Genomic DNA, 16,502 nt, shown 5'->3' with positions numbered 1-16,502 from the left:
CACTACATAAGAATTGATGGAATTATCTCCACTCGTGTTCTGGAATTATTCATAGGTCATTTAGGTGCATTTTTCAGTACAACAAATCTGCACCTTTTAATACGCAAGTTCATGGTACTTTGTTTTACTAATATTGAGTCCACATGTAGGCAGCATAGCACCGGCCAAACCAGACAGATTTGGGGTCCCAGTCTTCAGTATTTTACAGATAATCTTTCGTCTGTAGCAGAGGTAGTTAATTTCTCTCTGTGCCCCTTTCATTTTGTTTCAAAGACAGCCTTCACTGTCCCTGGTGCTTTTGTTCTCAGAATGCCTTTGCACCCCTAAAAGGGATGAAATGGATTGTCCCTCTGAAGCTGCTACTGAGCAGTAGATACCATCTGTGCAGGTATGTAGGGGTCGACGTCTGCTTGTGGAGAGGACAGGAGGTGAGACGAATGGGGCTCACTGGACTGAGATGACGGATACAGATCCAAACCTCCAGAAGATACTACAGGGAGATCGAGGCAAATCATTGACTTTTGTTCCTTTCTCATCTACATACTCACATTGATTTTTCTGTGATCTGTATACTTCCTTACCTGGTACAGGGGAGTTTGACTGTAGATGCATGGAGTCCTCAGTGATGGGCCCCTCTTGCTCCTCAGGATCTGATGTAAATATCTGACAATGCCAACAGGACATTATTCAACATCTTTTAAATGTACGGTTGTAGGTTGTACGGTCTGAAATCTTAGTACGGGTTTGGCTGTGCAGTACCCACATCTGTTGGTCTACATATGTATACACACAATATAAACTATGTCTATTTCCCATGGTGAAGAAGCCCTACCTCTCTTACAAGCAGATGCAGTAGGTTGGTGTAGAAGCCCTACCTGTCTCACTGCAGTGAGGTTGGTGAGCGTTCCGATGCTGCTGCTGCTGTCTGTGATGACCATGGCCTGAGGCAGCAGGCCCGAGTGGGTGTATGCACAGAGATCAGACTTGCTGTACACTGCCAGGGAGAGAGAGTATGGGTGATAATGTCAATGTCAATCTGTTTAGAATTTGTGAGGACATTTCATTCTAGTGTGTGCTATTATCCTGCAGAAATAGCTGATCACATGTGGCTCTGTCCATATCTACTGAAGCCAACGAAAAATGACCACCATTCTAGTTTGTATGTTCTTTATATTCTATATCTTCTTTGCACTTCTGAATTTTAACTTTCACTATTCACAGTTTAATTTTACTTGCTATGTAAAATTGTACAGTACATACTAAATGAAAAGTAAAGAAAAATCTGCACACTCAAGTCTTTGCAAACAGGTTTTTACTCTATGTGCAAGCTTTCGGTCAGATGACCTTCTTCAGGCAGAGTAAAGCACATTAAGTGAAACAGTGCATGAGGTTACATATAATCATTGATTTCATCTCTCCGTCTAATTGAACTTTTGTGTTCGCTTATTCTTTGTTTAAGTGGACGGGTAGTTTTACCAATGTACATTTTGTCGCATGGACATTTTAACAAATAAATTACATTTTTTGTATTACATGTAATAACTCCCTTGATTTTAAATGTCTTTCCAGTTAGAGGATGGGATTCAACTGATTATCAGCTTGGCAAGGTCTACCATTTTCTCCACAAGAAACAGACTCCACAACCTTCAGAGAGCGCTCCTCACTCTGATACGACAACAGCTGAAAGTGATCTTCCAAGTGACTCTGACTCCTCCAAGAGCTACGCCCATCCAGTGGGATATTATCCTCCAAAAAACGGCCAACGAGGAAGAAACAGAAGAAAACGAGGCGCGGGAAGAAACACCAGGGTCATCTGGGGCAGGCCCAACACTCGCCAGTGGGAGAAAGCCCAGTGATAAACCTCTCAGACAAGGTACTTACTACACATCAACTTTCTGTACTTTCTAAAGGATTGAGCTTTGTTCCCACATGTGAAGTAGACACTTTTGAAGTTAAAACAGACTTGTACCGTTTTTTCAGAAAGATCAAGTTAAGATATATGTTTGGGGACTGTAAAACACAAAATGAATCCAATCCATCTCCTTTTAAAAAAAGAAGTAAATTCAATCCTCTTTGTCCAAACCCTTCAATTCAAACCTTCTGCAGAATTGTTGAGGGAGAAATTATGGAGAAATATGAAAAGAATACCCATCACTCAAACATCAGCCCTGATGAGAAATTGGCTATTCAGGAACTTTCCAGGGACACTGACATCATCATCAAACCGGCAGATAAGGGCGGTGCGATCGTCTTGCAGAACATGACTGATTATATGAAAGAAGCCTATCGCCAACTTAATGATGATGAATTCTATAAAAAACTTAAGGCAAATCCAACCTCAGACTTTCAGAAGAAGATCACCAATGTTACTGACAATGCTTTGAGAATACACTGGATATCTAAAGATGAACATTGCTTTTTAAATTGTAAACATCCTGTGACCCCTATGTTTTACATGCTTCCAAAAATTCATAAAAGCCTGGTTAATCCAAAGGGAAGACCTATTGTGGCTAGCAATGACTCTCTGTTAGAACCCTTGTCCAATTTTGTTGATTATTACATCAAGCCATATGTCAGCAAACTTCCTTCTTATGTTAAGGCCTTTACTGATGTTATCAATAAAATCTCAGAAATAAGTGAGTTACCTGCAGACATCTTATTAGTAACATTGGATGTGGAAAGCTTATACAAATATATCCCATGAAAGAGGACTGGATGCCTTGGGTTTCTATCTTCAAGATCGTACAGACCTCCCTCCAAGTTCATTTATTATTGAATTGGCCTCCCTAGTCCTTTAGTTAAATTATTTCTCATTCATAGGGGAATTCTACCTACACCTAGAATGGAACATCTATGGGCTCTACATTTGCCCCAGACTATGCAAATCTGTATGTTGGATTTTTCGAGCTGAAATTTGTCTATAATCCAGATATCAACCCTTATAGTGAAAAAATCCTCAAATGGTACAGATACCTAGATGATGTTTTTTGCCTATTTCAAGGTACAAGCGAAGAATTAGGGGCATTTGTTTCATTTTTGAATAGTTGTAATTCTGATTTGAACTTTACTTTGGAATATGACTCATTAAGAGTTTCTTTTCTAGACATGTGGATTGAGCTAAGTAATGGTAGCCTTACTACTACACTGTATAAAAAAGAAACTGACCGCAATACCTTCCTTTTAGCTACGAGTGCCCACCCCAGAGCCTTAACATTTTTTTTTTTTATTTACGTTTATTTGACAGGGACAATGCTCAATATGTACAGTAATTTGGCCAGATTATAGCCACAAGGCTAATTTACATCTGTTGTCCCTGGAAAATGGCCTACCAAAAAGTCAATTTTACAGGTTGCGCCGACTATGCTACTCTGATGAAGATTTTAAAGAGAAAGCAGTAGAAATGAAACAGCGCTTCCTAGAATGAGGCTATACAGCTCAGTGTGTTGATGAAGCGTATGATGTTGCACTCTCTAAGTCTAGAGCTGACCTTTTGAAAAAAAGTATTAAAAAGGAAAAGCACTTCTCAGTTTCTTGTATCACTACCTATACTCCTCAGGCTCACATTATTAAAAAAACCATTCAAAAACATTGGCACATTTTAGCCACAGATCCAGCCCTGTCCAAAAACTTTCAGGATCCACCTCTTTTTGTTCATAAAAGAGGCTCTAACCTACGCAACAAACTTGTTAAAGCCTCTATTTTGCCCCCCCCCTAAACAGGCACTGTTAGCCCCAGTCAAACCTGGGAACTATCCCTACGGGAATTGTGCCCGATGTCATAATTCAGAGAAAACAAATTCATTTAAACATCCTCTAACTGGAAAGACATTTAAAATCAAGGGAGTTATTACATGTAATACAAAAAATTTAATTTATTTGTTAAAATGTCCATGCGACAAAATGTACATTGGTAAAACTACCCGTCCACTTAAACAAAGAATAAGCGAACACAAAAGTTCAATTACACGGAGAGATGAAAATTATCCAGTCGCTTGCCATTTTAATGATTGTTCTAATCCTATCTCCTCCCTTAGATTCCAAGGTATAGAGCAAGTATTTTTACATAGAGGGGGTGATGTTGACAGAAAGCTCTGCCAACGAGAGCTTTTTTGGATCCATACTTTGGAGACATTTGGGCCTAAATGAGGATTTCGATATGAGTGTATTCCTATAAACAATGAAATGTATTTTATGCTTTGTTTTTATGACGGCTGAAGCCTGATGTGTACATTGCATTGATATGTTTCTTGTTTCCTGTTTTTAGATAAGCTTCATTGTCTATCTATAGACTGCATTTCCCATGATGCTTTTTTGGATGTCATGACTCTGTAAAAGACTACAATTCCTAGAATGCACTGAAACTGACACAGGTGTCATGAATCAATGATTATATGTAACCTCATGCACTGTTTCACTTAATGTGCTTTACTCTGCCTGAAGAAGGTCATCTGACCGAAAGCTTGCACATAGAGTAAAAACCTGTTTGCAAAGACTTGAGTGTGCGGATTTTTCTTTACTTTTCATTGAATTACTTGTTAATCCAGCACCTCAACAGATGAGCGGTGATTCTTTTGACTTTTTTACAGTACATACTAAGTAAAATGTATTTTTATATATAATAAGACTAAGAATTTCATTACTGGTACTAATTAGTATCATGTATTATTATTATTATTATTATTATTATTATTATTATTATTATTTTTTTTTTTTTATCAAGCTAGAAACATGACTTCTCTATGCATTACTTGACTCTCTGGTTATCCTGTGTAATGCATTTCCTTACTGTGGCAAGGAAGCTGAGCCATGGTGGCCATGAAGGAACTGGATGCAAGATGCCCTGGAAGCTGCTGGGTGATTGACTGCTGGGAGGATGAGTGTAGCTGTTGCTGAAAGGAGATTGGCTGAAGGGTGGTAAACCCGCCCCCTACGTTGTTGATGACAGGAACTGTCTGAGGCTGGGTGGAAGCCAGACCTAAAACACGTAAACAAACAAAACACCTCTTCAGACAAAACATTTTTCAGTAGCAAGAAATTGTGCTTTATCAATCTGGTGCAGATGTTCACATGTGGAGAAATGTGTTGCATGCTAACATGGTGGACCATAGAGTACTTTGGACAAATTTCTACATCTTGTCAGTGTGAATGCTTGTGAATATGTCTGATGAGTGTATGTGTAAGTGTGTGTGTGTGTGTGTGTGTGTGTGTGTGTGTGTGTGTGTGTGTGTGTGTGTGTGTGTGTGTGTGTGTGTGTGTGTGTGTGTGTGTGTGTGTGTGTGTGTGTGTGTGTGTGTGTGTGTGTGTGTGTGTGTGTGTGTGTGTGTGTAGTGTACCAATCAGTAATGACGAGTCCCCCAGACTCATGACGCTGGGGAGTGAGGCCATGATGAGGCTCTGGTGGGGGGTGGACGACCTGGAGACTCCATGCAGGGAGGTCAGGGTGCTGACTGGAGGGAGAGAGCCTCCCCCTGACACCTGCAACAGAGAGAGGAAGAGGTTGGTTCCTCATCTTGGCACTCTGGGCATCACTCTGAGGCCCTTTACTTCGCCCTCTCCCTAGCCACTTGCACTCCATTTGCACATTCACGTGAACAGGGTTGTGCACAATTCGAATTGCAATTCTGCTTCCTGTTTGCTACCTCAATTGAAATGCAAGTCAAATACACTGTGTGAGCACACCTGTAAACAAATCCATGAGTAGGCTACATCAGAACCTGTTTCCGCTAGACAGAGTGAAGTTTGTCCCAAAGCGGAGTGTGGTACTATGCCCAACACACTAATCAAGGGAACTTAATGTAGCTGTGAAGGTGATTCCCGACTGAGTGCACTCTATAATTGAGGGAGAGTGGGTAGGGACTAGTTTCAGAAAGGCCCTGGGACTCCAGGCCTGTTTTAGTCCTGTAGATAAACTGATGTCTCTTGGATGTGCCATAGTAATTAAATCATAATAAAAAGCAATTTTAACAAGTGCAAAATAAATACAGTATGGATACAACAGCGGATATAAATACAGTATACAGCATGTATGTAATTGAACTAATGCATTGTACTAAAGCTAATACTAAACTGCATTATAATAAAAACGAAATAATTTTTTGAAATGTAAAGCTGATGCTAAATCCTCTGGGGTATACACATGACTCGACTTGAGTGCAGCGGTGGGCTACCCTGGCATCAGACAGTAAAAATCCACTTTAAAAATGCACAGGTGATATCACTCATTAGCTGATCTACCTGGTTGAAGAGTTGTACCAATTAGCTGGTTTAGTGAATGATTGGAGCATGTACTGTATAGTAGCCTATCCACCTCAGGTAAGCAACGGGTAGCTCTGTTCACCCTCACCTGTTTGTGATGGTTTGCATCGAGCAGGTTGTGGCTGGGCTCCAGTTGCTCGGGTGTGGCCAACCGTGCTGATGCTGTGCTGTGGCCATGCTCCCCCCCACTGGCCCCTCCAGCCCCTCTCACAGACACCAGATTCTCACAGATCACCGGATGACCATATTTCAGTCCTTAGGGAGAAGGAGAGAGCAAGGGAGGGACTGAGTGAGAGACAACTGGACACTGAGGTAAGGAGAGGTAGTGGGCGAGAGAGAGAGATGGATGGATACTGAGGAAAAGAGGTAGTGGGTGAGACAGTTTGGTGCTGAGGAAGTGGGAGGGAGAGAGAGATGGATGGATACTGAGGAAAAGAGGTAGTGGGTGAGACAGTTTGGTGCTGAGGAAGAGGGAGGGAGGGAGTGGGAGAGTTGGATACTGAGGAAAAGAGGTAGTGGTCTCTGAGGTGGACAGAGTTGGTTGCTAAAGTAGTGAGATGTGAGGGAGAGAGAGTGAGACAGTATACACACATTCAAGAGGAGTAGATGAGGTGCTTTGACTACTACAGCTATAACATTCTGAGTGGTGTTGAAATAGATTTAACAAATGCTCAGCAATTTTTCTATTCCTTCTTCCTGTGACTTTATTTAAAAAAAACAAAAAAACATATTTGTTTTGGTTGGTGTAATTTTCTTATAGTTCCGTCTCCTTCATTTTGTGTTGCAATTCAAGTTTCCTGACTCACCCTGTTTATATAACAATTCAAAAACATCATGGTGAAGGACCAGTGCCCTTCAGAGTGAGTACCTTGCATAGGGCTTGCAGACAGTGTGTGGGCACCGGTGGGCGTGGACTGGCTACTATAGGGCGTGTCCAGGGCCAGTTTGTGGCGGAAGGCCTCCTCTTTGCGGCGGTTGGCGAACCAGTTGTACACCCGAACCTCTGTCACCAGGTTAGAGCCCAGGCCCGCCAGCTGAGAGGGGGACACCCCGCGCTGTAGACACTCAGCTCTGGTACACACACACACAGACCCATGCACACACACACACACACACACACACACACACGTACACACACTCACACAGACGCATGCACACGCACACAGACGCATACACATACACACACACACACACACACACACACACACACACACACACACACACACACACACACATATTTATGTCAATTTTTTACATTTACAGTACATTGGACATTTACAGAATATTTGACAGATTTTTATATTTAAGCTGATTTACTACATTGAAAAAGCAGTTCATGATGACTAAAAGGGGTTTGATAACACAAACTCTCAGCTGAACACCCTTAAATAAAATTATTCTCCTTGACTGAACACTAAATGTGTCCTATGCCATGTACCTGTTTAGCATAGTTTGCATTAATAGATATTTACAATGTTCCCTATATTACTTATGGCTACTTCAAAAAAGGCCTGGATATTATTTATGTCATGTTGTCTTTCAGAAAAAGCATCAAAGCTGTCCTCTGTCAAACAAACAAAGTGTGAGACACTCAAAACCAGACTTCCGCTTGATCCCACGCTCACCTGTTGCACTCATCCACCAGGCCCTCTCTCTCCTCCTTGCTGGGGTTCTTTTGTCGTTCGTAGGCCTGATAGAGGATCTGCTGGGAAGCAGGGCCCCATTTGAACCTGTTCCTCCTGCCTTTTCTGCCCTCCTCTCCTGCCTCCTCCCCCGTCCCCATGCCTCGACTCGCATTGGTGAACTCTGCACGGGATTGATTGTGTTAACCTTGGAACTCAAGGATATTTAATTTTCATCTATCCGTTCATACTCATTCAGCATATAGCATACAATCCAAAGTGAGATTCACATGCACAAGTAACAGAACCCATTGGGACTATGGGATCTTGATCTTTCTCTGTAATTTGAGCTAGCAGAACACTTTGTGACTTATTTTCTGCACATATTGTTTGTCAGCCTTTAGATTTTCAATGTCTACAAAGGGTAACTGACCAATAATGACAACTTGAAAAAGAGCTTTGCACAGTGCTACAGTGCTACACTCCGGGGGTATATTCATGAGCCCCCATGTTCAAGCCCTCAGAGTGTAGCACTGTAGCTGCCTGGCGACTGTGGGGAGTGAGACCTCTAGGTACGGAAAGTGAAGGAGGGAGACTGTTGTGTACTGCAATAGAGAGAAGGAGTGAGATTTGTATCCTGCAATAGAGAGGAGTGAGTGAGACTGTTGTGTACTGCAATAGAGAGAAGGAGTGAGTGAGAGACTTGTATACCGATATAGAGAGAAGGAGTGAGAGAGGGAAACAGATGGGTAGTGACAAAGAGAGGCAGTAGCATGTCAGTGGAAGGAAGGGGAAGACGAGGGAGGTACTCACGCTGATTGATCTCGCACTGCTTCCTGACGTACCAGCTGTAGAGCGCGGCACGCTTCTGGTTCTTCATGGGCGTGCCCTTGTTAAGGTGCTGGGACAAGTGGGACTGGTTCAGGCCTGTGGACTCAACCACCTCCCTTTGGGGAAGGTTGTGCTGCTGCATGTAGCTCTTCACCAGCTTGGCCACTCTCCAGGGGTCCGCTCTAAACACATACACAAACAGATACATAAATGACTTAATGATGACACACATACACAAACAGATACATAAATGACTTAATGATGAACCATGAATGTAAAAAAAGGTACTTTAGGAAAGACATATTTTCCTCTGGGAGATGAGGGCAAATAATTATTTAATTATAGTTATGTGTCCCCTTATGCACACTCTCTCTCTCTCTCTCTCTCTCTCTCTCTCTCTCTCTCTCTTGTTCTTTCTCTCTCTCTCTCTCTCTCTCTCTGGCAAACACACACACACACACATACATTCCATGTGTCATGCAAACATACTGCATTGACCTAGGTTCGGCGTAAAGAAAAGCTTAACGGCAAGCCACACATTATCAAGTCACACATTGTCTGAATTACATACACTTTTCTCCTTGATGAATAAACGGCAATTTAAAATTAGGTCCATACAAATTGCCAGTATGCAGTAAATGGGATACAATTTCGACACAGCTCTTTTACTTTCCGTCTGAGAATTTAGGAAGGCAGAACTAAAACTGTGCATTAATGTCCAAAGTTTTAATAATTCATGTAGTGTTACTAACAGTCAGGATAGTCACAAGGTTTATTTAGCTGTGCATGCTCTCCAATTCCAAAAAGCAGGCATCTAACATATGTCTTTGAATTGTACTATTCTGTTGTAAGAAATAGAAACAAAACCTAAATCTCACAGCAACTGACATCAACTAACTGTAATTCATTTTTATTAAATGCAATTTTATTTTAATGAAAGATGCAGGGTTAAAATACTACTCTCAGTACATAGTTCAGAGTATGTAAAAACGGGGAAGTTACAGTAAAGTAAGAAGGAAAGGAGGGAGAGAGAGAGTAAGCGGGAGAGAGAGAGAGGGAGAGAGAAAGAGAGAGATGTTGAGGTGGCCAATATTGACAGAGAGAGATAAGGGGAATAGACTTAGGGACAAAGTCCAGCTCTGCTTATAGAGAATTACACCCATGGACACTTTACAAACACACACACACACACACACACACACACACACACACACACACACACACATTTTAAAACGGTCTCATGCATTTCCAGGTCAATGCCTCAGTCTGAGCTGTATAACTAGTGAAAGAAATACCCCCAGAACAAAGGAGCTCACAAAGCATATATATATATAATTATATAGGAAACTCATAAAACTACCGTAAATACGTTAAAATGTCTAAATTAGGGCACAAATTGTGCATTTTTTCAGTGCAGATCAAGATGACTCAAACAAGCTGCTGTGGCAACAATGCTATCTGTCATCCAGTCATATCACCTGTAGTGTACACACGGACACACATGCACACGCTTTGTGTGCCACTCTGTTAATTTTAACCAGTGGAGGTAGCTGATTTATTAGATAGAAAATGGCCCGAGAATAATGAATAGGGTGGGTAATTAGTAACTAGAAAAAGGAGGAACCTCTCCTTCATATGAACCCCCAACGCCACATAAGAGAACACAGACACAGAACTGGAGAGCTTCAAGAAGTCGACCAGGGTGAGTTAAATTGAGAAATTGAGGAGGAAGAAGAGATCGATTGGAAAAATGTAAGGTTTATCAGGTAAAAGATACAACCGCTTCAGTTAGGTAGAGAGTTGAGACTGTTAGGAGAGCCCCAAGTATTAAGACCAGAAATGACTTATGAATAATTCAGAGATGCTGGGAACAGTAAACAACAGATGTAATGATAATATAATAAATAAAGCTTGTTTCACTTTAAATGTTGCTTTATATGTTATCTATGGGTCTCCTGTGTCTATGGATGCTTGTCTTTGTGTGTATGTGTTTTCGTCTATCTTTGTGTTGACAATGCGGTCAACATTTTATTCTTTCACGCTTTAACGTACGGGAGACTTACTGCAGCAGCTGGTCCACTTCGGCACGCTGCCTTGCTGCCTCCTCGGGTGGCAGATGCTCCAGCTCGCGGTAAATGGGAGGGAACTCCTCTCCCTCCTCGGAACTCTCGCCGTCTCCCCTCTCCGTCTTGTCCACACCGCCGCCGCCGGTGGCTGTTCCTCCAGCCCCTGTAGCGGACCTCTCCTGCTCCAGCTCGCTCAGGGCCTGAATCAGCACGTCTCGGGAGAGGCCGGAGCTGAGCAGGGACCAGAGCAGCTGCTCCTGGAGGGCCGAGAGACGCCCGGCCACAGCGCCGCCACCACGTCCGCTCCGTCCACCTTCTCTCCTGCCCTCCGCTCCCTCCATTGCTTCCTCGGTATGTCAGTGTCTGCCGCGATTTTCCCGCAGTTACTTTCGGAGTGGAGCTGCTATTTCTGGTAAATTATGGAAACAACACAGTTGTGGGAATGGGACCTTTGTCTGGATGTGCTCTTTGACATACACACACACACACACAAAGAACACACACACACACATGGATGTGGTAACAGGCATGTACCCCAGCACACTTTTCATGGACACTCAGACCGACATGCGCTTGGATCTTTCTGGCCTTTTCATACCCTGCTTCGACAGTTCAGAGGTCACAGATAAGTGCACATACATACACCCCCCCCCCCCCCCCCCACACACACACACCTACACACTCACACTCAGATGTACACAATCGAGAGGTGAGTCAACAGCTTGACTGCAAACACACACACCCACACACACAGTCTCAAGCTGAAACTCACCTGCGTTCCTGTATTGTGCGGTTTAACTCCGTACCTGGGCTCTCAGCTCCAGGGCTAACATGCCTTTATTTTCTCTGTTTGGCTTTCTGTCCTGCTTCTCCTGCTACTGTTCCTGCCCGGTCTACTTCAGTAAGCACACCTGCTATTTCGCCGTTCGAGGATATGTTTTTTTTTTGTTTCCTTTTCACCCCCTCCTCTTGACACACACATGCGCGCACACACACACACACACACACACACACACACAGACACACAAAGAACACACACACACACTCTCCCTCTCACATTCTGAACTTTGCCCCCTTCTGCCTCTATTCCTCAATCTGGACAAAGTCCAGTGTAGCACAATTCTTTTTAAAGGAAATAAACACATTGACTTGTTCTGTGCTCATCCTCTCTCTCTCTCTCTCTCTCTCTCTCTCTCTCTCTCTCTCTCTCTCTCTCTCTCTCTCTCTCTCTCTCTCTCAAATACAAATAAAACATATCTTTTACAAATGAATCGTTATATTTGGTCCTTGTGTACTTTCAGAAATGCCTAATAAGAAATTGGAATCTATGGGAAAAGTTACTTTTGACATCCTGGCCCCAGAAATGATCATACTTGCACTACTGAATCTGAAAGGTCACATGATAAAATGTGATTTTAAACACATACAGGATAACATTGTCAAAAAAGGTAAGGATATCAAGTATGTGTCAGTTTCTCATGTTTTGATTAAAAAAGAGAATTACATTATGAATATTGTGTGCCCAGCATTTGTTTCAGGAGCCAAATCCAATTAGTGTGTTATTGGCAAATGAGAATTATACTTACAGTATATCTACATATTTAGATCCAGAATAAACCATTGTGCAGTTATATCTATAGAATAGACTTGTATATTGTGATAATTGTATATACACTGCATGATTGCTGAAGTTTGACTAAAGCTCAATAATCACATCTGGTACCACTCTCTGTTGGTACAGTTCATGTTTATTCAACTCAGCCAGGTTAGCTGATGGCAATATTGACACTCAAGATGGTAAATATAAATGATATAAGGAAGGAGGATATCACATAATATAAGCAGGATGCAAAATGGCTACATCATGAATAATGTCACTAAATGGATTTCTGATTTCTGATGAAATTATTGTGACAAAGCACTGAATAATTATTCTGCAGTAAAGTGGTAGTATTATTTGGATTTTAATTACAGTTCAATTATACAGTACAGTTATAGGCCTAACTACTAGCATCATTATTCACACAACTTCATCGACCAATGACAGTGCTTTTGGTCACATGATTTACAAAAAGAGGGCACATTAAAATACCGGTTGCACAGACACACCACATTGAGTCATACAACATTTTCGTGAAGAAGAAGGAAGCGACTTGGAAAAGTCCTGAAACGGAGCACACTTCAGACAAAATATGTGAGTAAAGCTCAGATAGCCTGCAGACATTTACCCACAGGATACAACATGCTTGCATTTATAAAATCTCTGCTTAGTTATGACCAGCAAATTCTCCCATAGTATCATCAAGTGAGAAAGTGAAAACCACATTAAAGGAACACGCCACCCAAAATCAGTAGTGATATATGTTCTTACCGTAACTTTCACGAGTTGAGTCGTACCTCTCCCGCGTCGGTAGGTGCACTCAAACGCTCTGTCGCGCGGCGCGAATGTGTTAGCATGTTGCTATGCTAGCGGGCTCTGCCGTGGCCTAGAGAGAGGCACATAGCAGTATTCAAACACCTCCACGTTTTACCTACTTAAATACAGTTGCACAAGTAGTTGATGAAAAATGTTAGGGCACACAACATGAAACGTGACGATTTTCCAAGCGAATAAACATGAGAACTACGATGTGTGGCGCAATAGCACTTGGGAGTACTTCGACCTAGCGTGGTAATATTATTAACACCTAATTGTAGATCCTATCCACCACAGAGTTTAGAATCCATGCTGGATCGACCCTCAGCCTCTCCCTCCCCTCTGAGCGAGAGAGGCACACACACTAGAGGTGGTGGCTGGTTGTTTTAATGTAGGCTATATGGGTGATGCAGCGCTGCTGACGTGAGGCTAGAAAGCCCTTGCCTGTTCTAGAAAGACTGATCTAATGCAGCAAATATATTAAAAGGCAAAAGTCGTACATTGGCTAGGCCTATCCCCAGAATATCAGCAGCAAACTCAGTCTCTGTCGCGCAAAACAGTCTCCAAATAAAACGCACATCGGCCTGTTGCCTATTCTGCCAGCTTGTGACAATATATCGTCCAAAATGCTTGATTGCATTGCATTCTCCACATTTTTAGCTACATTTTCATGTACCACATCAGCATTTTTGTTCAGTGAATCTTTTGTAAATTGCTTTACAATTACCGTCGGGCCCTTGTCAGCAGACTTCGGCTTGCCTCTTGCCATATTCACTCCTTGTCTTCCGATGTCATTTCTGAGTCATCTACAGATGTTCACCTCCCTAAATAGAACCAACTTCAACCTGTGTTATATCCTAGATGAGACTGCCTGGGTTGTTTTGTTTAGATATTAGCCTATATATAAAACACATAATTGTAGCCTACCATTCAGGGAATAGGCATTTAAAAGAGAGACAGAGAGTGATATGACTAAGAAATGACATCGGGCGATGGCAGTGCGAGATGTTCAGAACGTAAGAGCTAAAACTTCTACAAACTCATAACATCCACAGCGGAAAAAGAAGGTAAGAAAAATAGTCGGAAAACTTAGATGTGTAAGGCAAGCAAGCAAGTTTGGCGGTTGTTACTAAAAATGTGAACATGCACGTTGCATTGTTGTGCGGTGGACTTTCAGAATGAATGGAGTCGGAGTTTCTTTAATATCGAGGCGTCATATTTGTCCGATGGCCTGCTATAAAATTAATTGCGATGTCTGTCTGAAAAAGACGCGCTCGTGCAGTCAAAATGAATGGGAGTCTTCAGAACAGGCTTGTCAGTCAACCTGACATAACAGTGTGTAAAGTAGCCTATAATGTGAATGACTTGTTATTTTATCAAGGATTTCTTTCTTTTTGCAAAAAATAAAGTACAATAGGCATTAATTAGTTGGCCAGGAGCATGCTGAAATTATGTGGCAAATTGCGTTTTTTATTACAATGATAAAATTGGACGTGACCGAAGCTGAGGCAAGCCAGGCAATAGGCCTATAGGCCCGACGGTAATTGTAAAGCAATTTACAAAAGATTCACTGAACAAAAATGCTGATGTGGTACATGAAAATGTAGCTAAAAATGTGGAGAATGCAATGCAATCAAGCATTTTGGACGATATATTGTCACAAGCTGGCAGAATAGGCAACAGGCCGATGTGCGTTTTATTTGGCGACAGAGACTGAGTTTGCTGCTGATATTCTGGGGATAGGCCTAGCCAATGTACGACTTTTGCCTTTTAATATATTTGCTGCATTAGATCAGTCTTTCTAGAACAGGCAAGGGCTTTCTAGCCTCACGTCAGCAGCGCTGCATCACCCATATAGCCTACATTAAAACAACCAGCCACCACCTCTAGTGTGTGTGCCTCTCTCGCTCAGAGGGGAGGGAGAGGCTGAGGGTCGATCCAGCATGGATTCTAAACTCTGTGGTGGATAGGATCTACAATTAGGTGTTAATAATATTACCACGCTAGGTCGAAGTACTCCCAAGTGCTATTGCGCCACACATTGTAGTTCTCATGTTTATTCGCTTGGAAAATCGTCACGTTTCATGTTGTGTGCCCTAACATTTTTCATCAACTACTCGTGCAACTGTATTTCAGTAGGTAAAACGTGGAGGTGTTTGAATACTGCTATGTGCCTCTCTCTATGGCCACGGCAGAGCCCGCTAGCATAGCAACATGCTAACACATTCGCGCCGCGACAGAGCGTTTGAGTGCACCTACCGACGCGGGAGAGGTACGACTCAACTCGTGAAAGTTACGGTAAGAACATATATCACTACTGATTTTGGGTGGCGTGTTCCTTTAACACTGGTGCATATGGTACTGAGATGAAATACGTAAACACCATTTCAGTGAAGTTGTGTAGTGCATATCTGCATGTATAATGCATATTTCCATTTCTTCCTTGCCAAATACCTTGACATTTTTCAAAATACACTATTTTATTGTATATATTTTCTTTCTTTTTCTCAAGATTTGTGCATCCTTTTACTACTTTCACAGCTCTCTGCTCAACACACTGAACTTACAGTACCATGCATACAATCTAGAGTCTATACACACAGAAAGTTTTTTGTTCTTACATTGGCCTTACAGTACCCTCCAGAATTATTGGCACCTCTGCTAAAGTTGACTAAAATCGGCTATAACAAATTATCTGTTGGTGATTTATTGTAATCTCACAATAAAAAAATAGGAAAAATCCAACCTTGAAGGGAAACAAATTTATTTTGAGAAAAAGGAAAATCTCATAAAGAAATACATATTTTTAACAAAAACACATTCTGGAGGGTACTGATATGTGTGTATTTGTATTTATAGCAAATCAAATGTGGTGTTATTGTTTGGTTGTAGCAACTGCACCATGAATGACTCACCTGAGGATACACCAGTACCCATCAAAGAAATGTGAGCTTCTAGGGCTATAACAGCCAATATTCAAAACATGTTGCCATTGACATTTTTTTCAGAGGTCCTCTAGTGGAAAATAATGACCACTAGAACTTCAATGTCAATGGAGCGTTCTACTTGCATTGCGAATAGCCGTGTAATAAATAAAGGAAAAGCAAGGGTTGTATTGTGCTCGGTGTATTGTATTGTGTGTCCATGCAGCTGTGAGTCAGTGACAGAGGCATGCAAACTTGTCAAGTCACTTCATGACTATGTTATGACTCACTATAATACGTGTCACACCATTATCAAAACAAAGCCACTCCCAAATAAACAAAGCTGAAACAGAGGGGAAATGAGGACAAGAAGAACACAGAGAAACAGT

At 41.9% G+C, this 16,502-nt stretch overlaps 1 protein-coding gene across 1 annotated transcript; it reads right to left on the bottom strand.

Annotated features, from left to right (window-relative positions):
* Positions 1-309: 309 nt before the first annotated feature.
* hnf1a (HNF1 homeobox a) lies at positions 310-11,114 on the bottom strand. The gene is made up of 10 exons (XM_076271281.1): positions 10,771-11,114; positions 8,690-8,889; positions 7,880-8,060; positions 7,123-7,325; positions 6,343-6,509; positions 5,333-5,474; positions 4,786-4,974; positions 876-994; positions 582-663; positions 310-490 (listed from the first exon to the last, which is right to left on the bottom strand). The coding sequence occupies exons 1-10, from the start codon at positions 11,112-11,114 to the stop codon at positions 360-362; spliced, it is 1,758 nt and encodes a 585-aa protein (XP_076127396.1). The 3' UTR covers positions 310-359.
* Positions 11,115-16,502: the final 5,388 nt, after the last annotated feature.

Source organism: Alosa pseudoharengus, unplaced genomic scaffold, assembly GCF_046254945.1.
Source record: "Alosa pseudoharengus isolate Yale_2024_CS ecotype anadromous, Long Island Sound unplaced genomic scaffold, YU_APseudo_1.1 YU_APseudo_1.1_scf_6, whole genome shotgun sequence".
Classification (NCBI taxonomy): Eukaryota; Metazoa; Chordata; class Actinopteri; order Clupeiformes; family Clupeidae; genus Alosa; species Alosa pseudoharengus.
Note: the sequence above shows the minus strand (reverse complement) of the source record. Positions and strands in the feature narration are given on the sequence as shown.

Bases quoted from the DNA above. Each gene is read 5' to 3' on its own strand.
- hnf1a (XM_076271281.1), bottom strand. From the start codon at position 11,114: ATGGAGGGAGCGGAGGGCAGGAGAGAAGGTGGACGGAGCGGACGTGGT. The intron at 8,890-10,770 runs GTAAGTCTCCCG...GTATGTGTTTAG, and splicing joins GAAGTGGACCAGCTGCTGCA to AGCGGACCCCTGGAGAGTGG. The intron at 664-875 runs GTAGGGCTTCTA...TGGCATTGTCAG, and splicing joins ACCTCACTGCAGTGAGACAG to ATATTTACATCAGATCCTGA.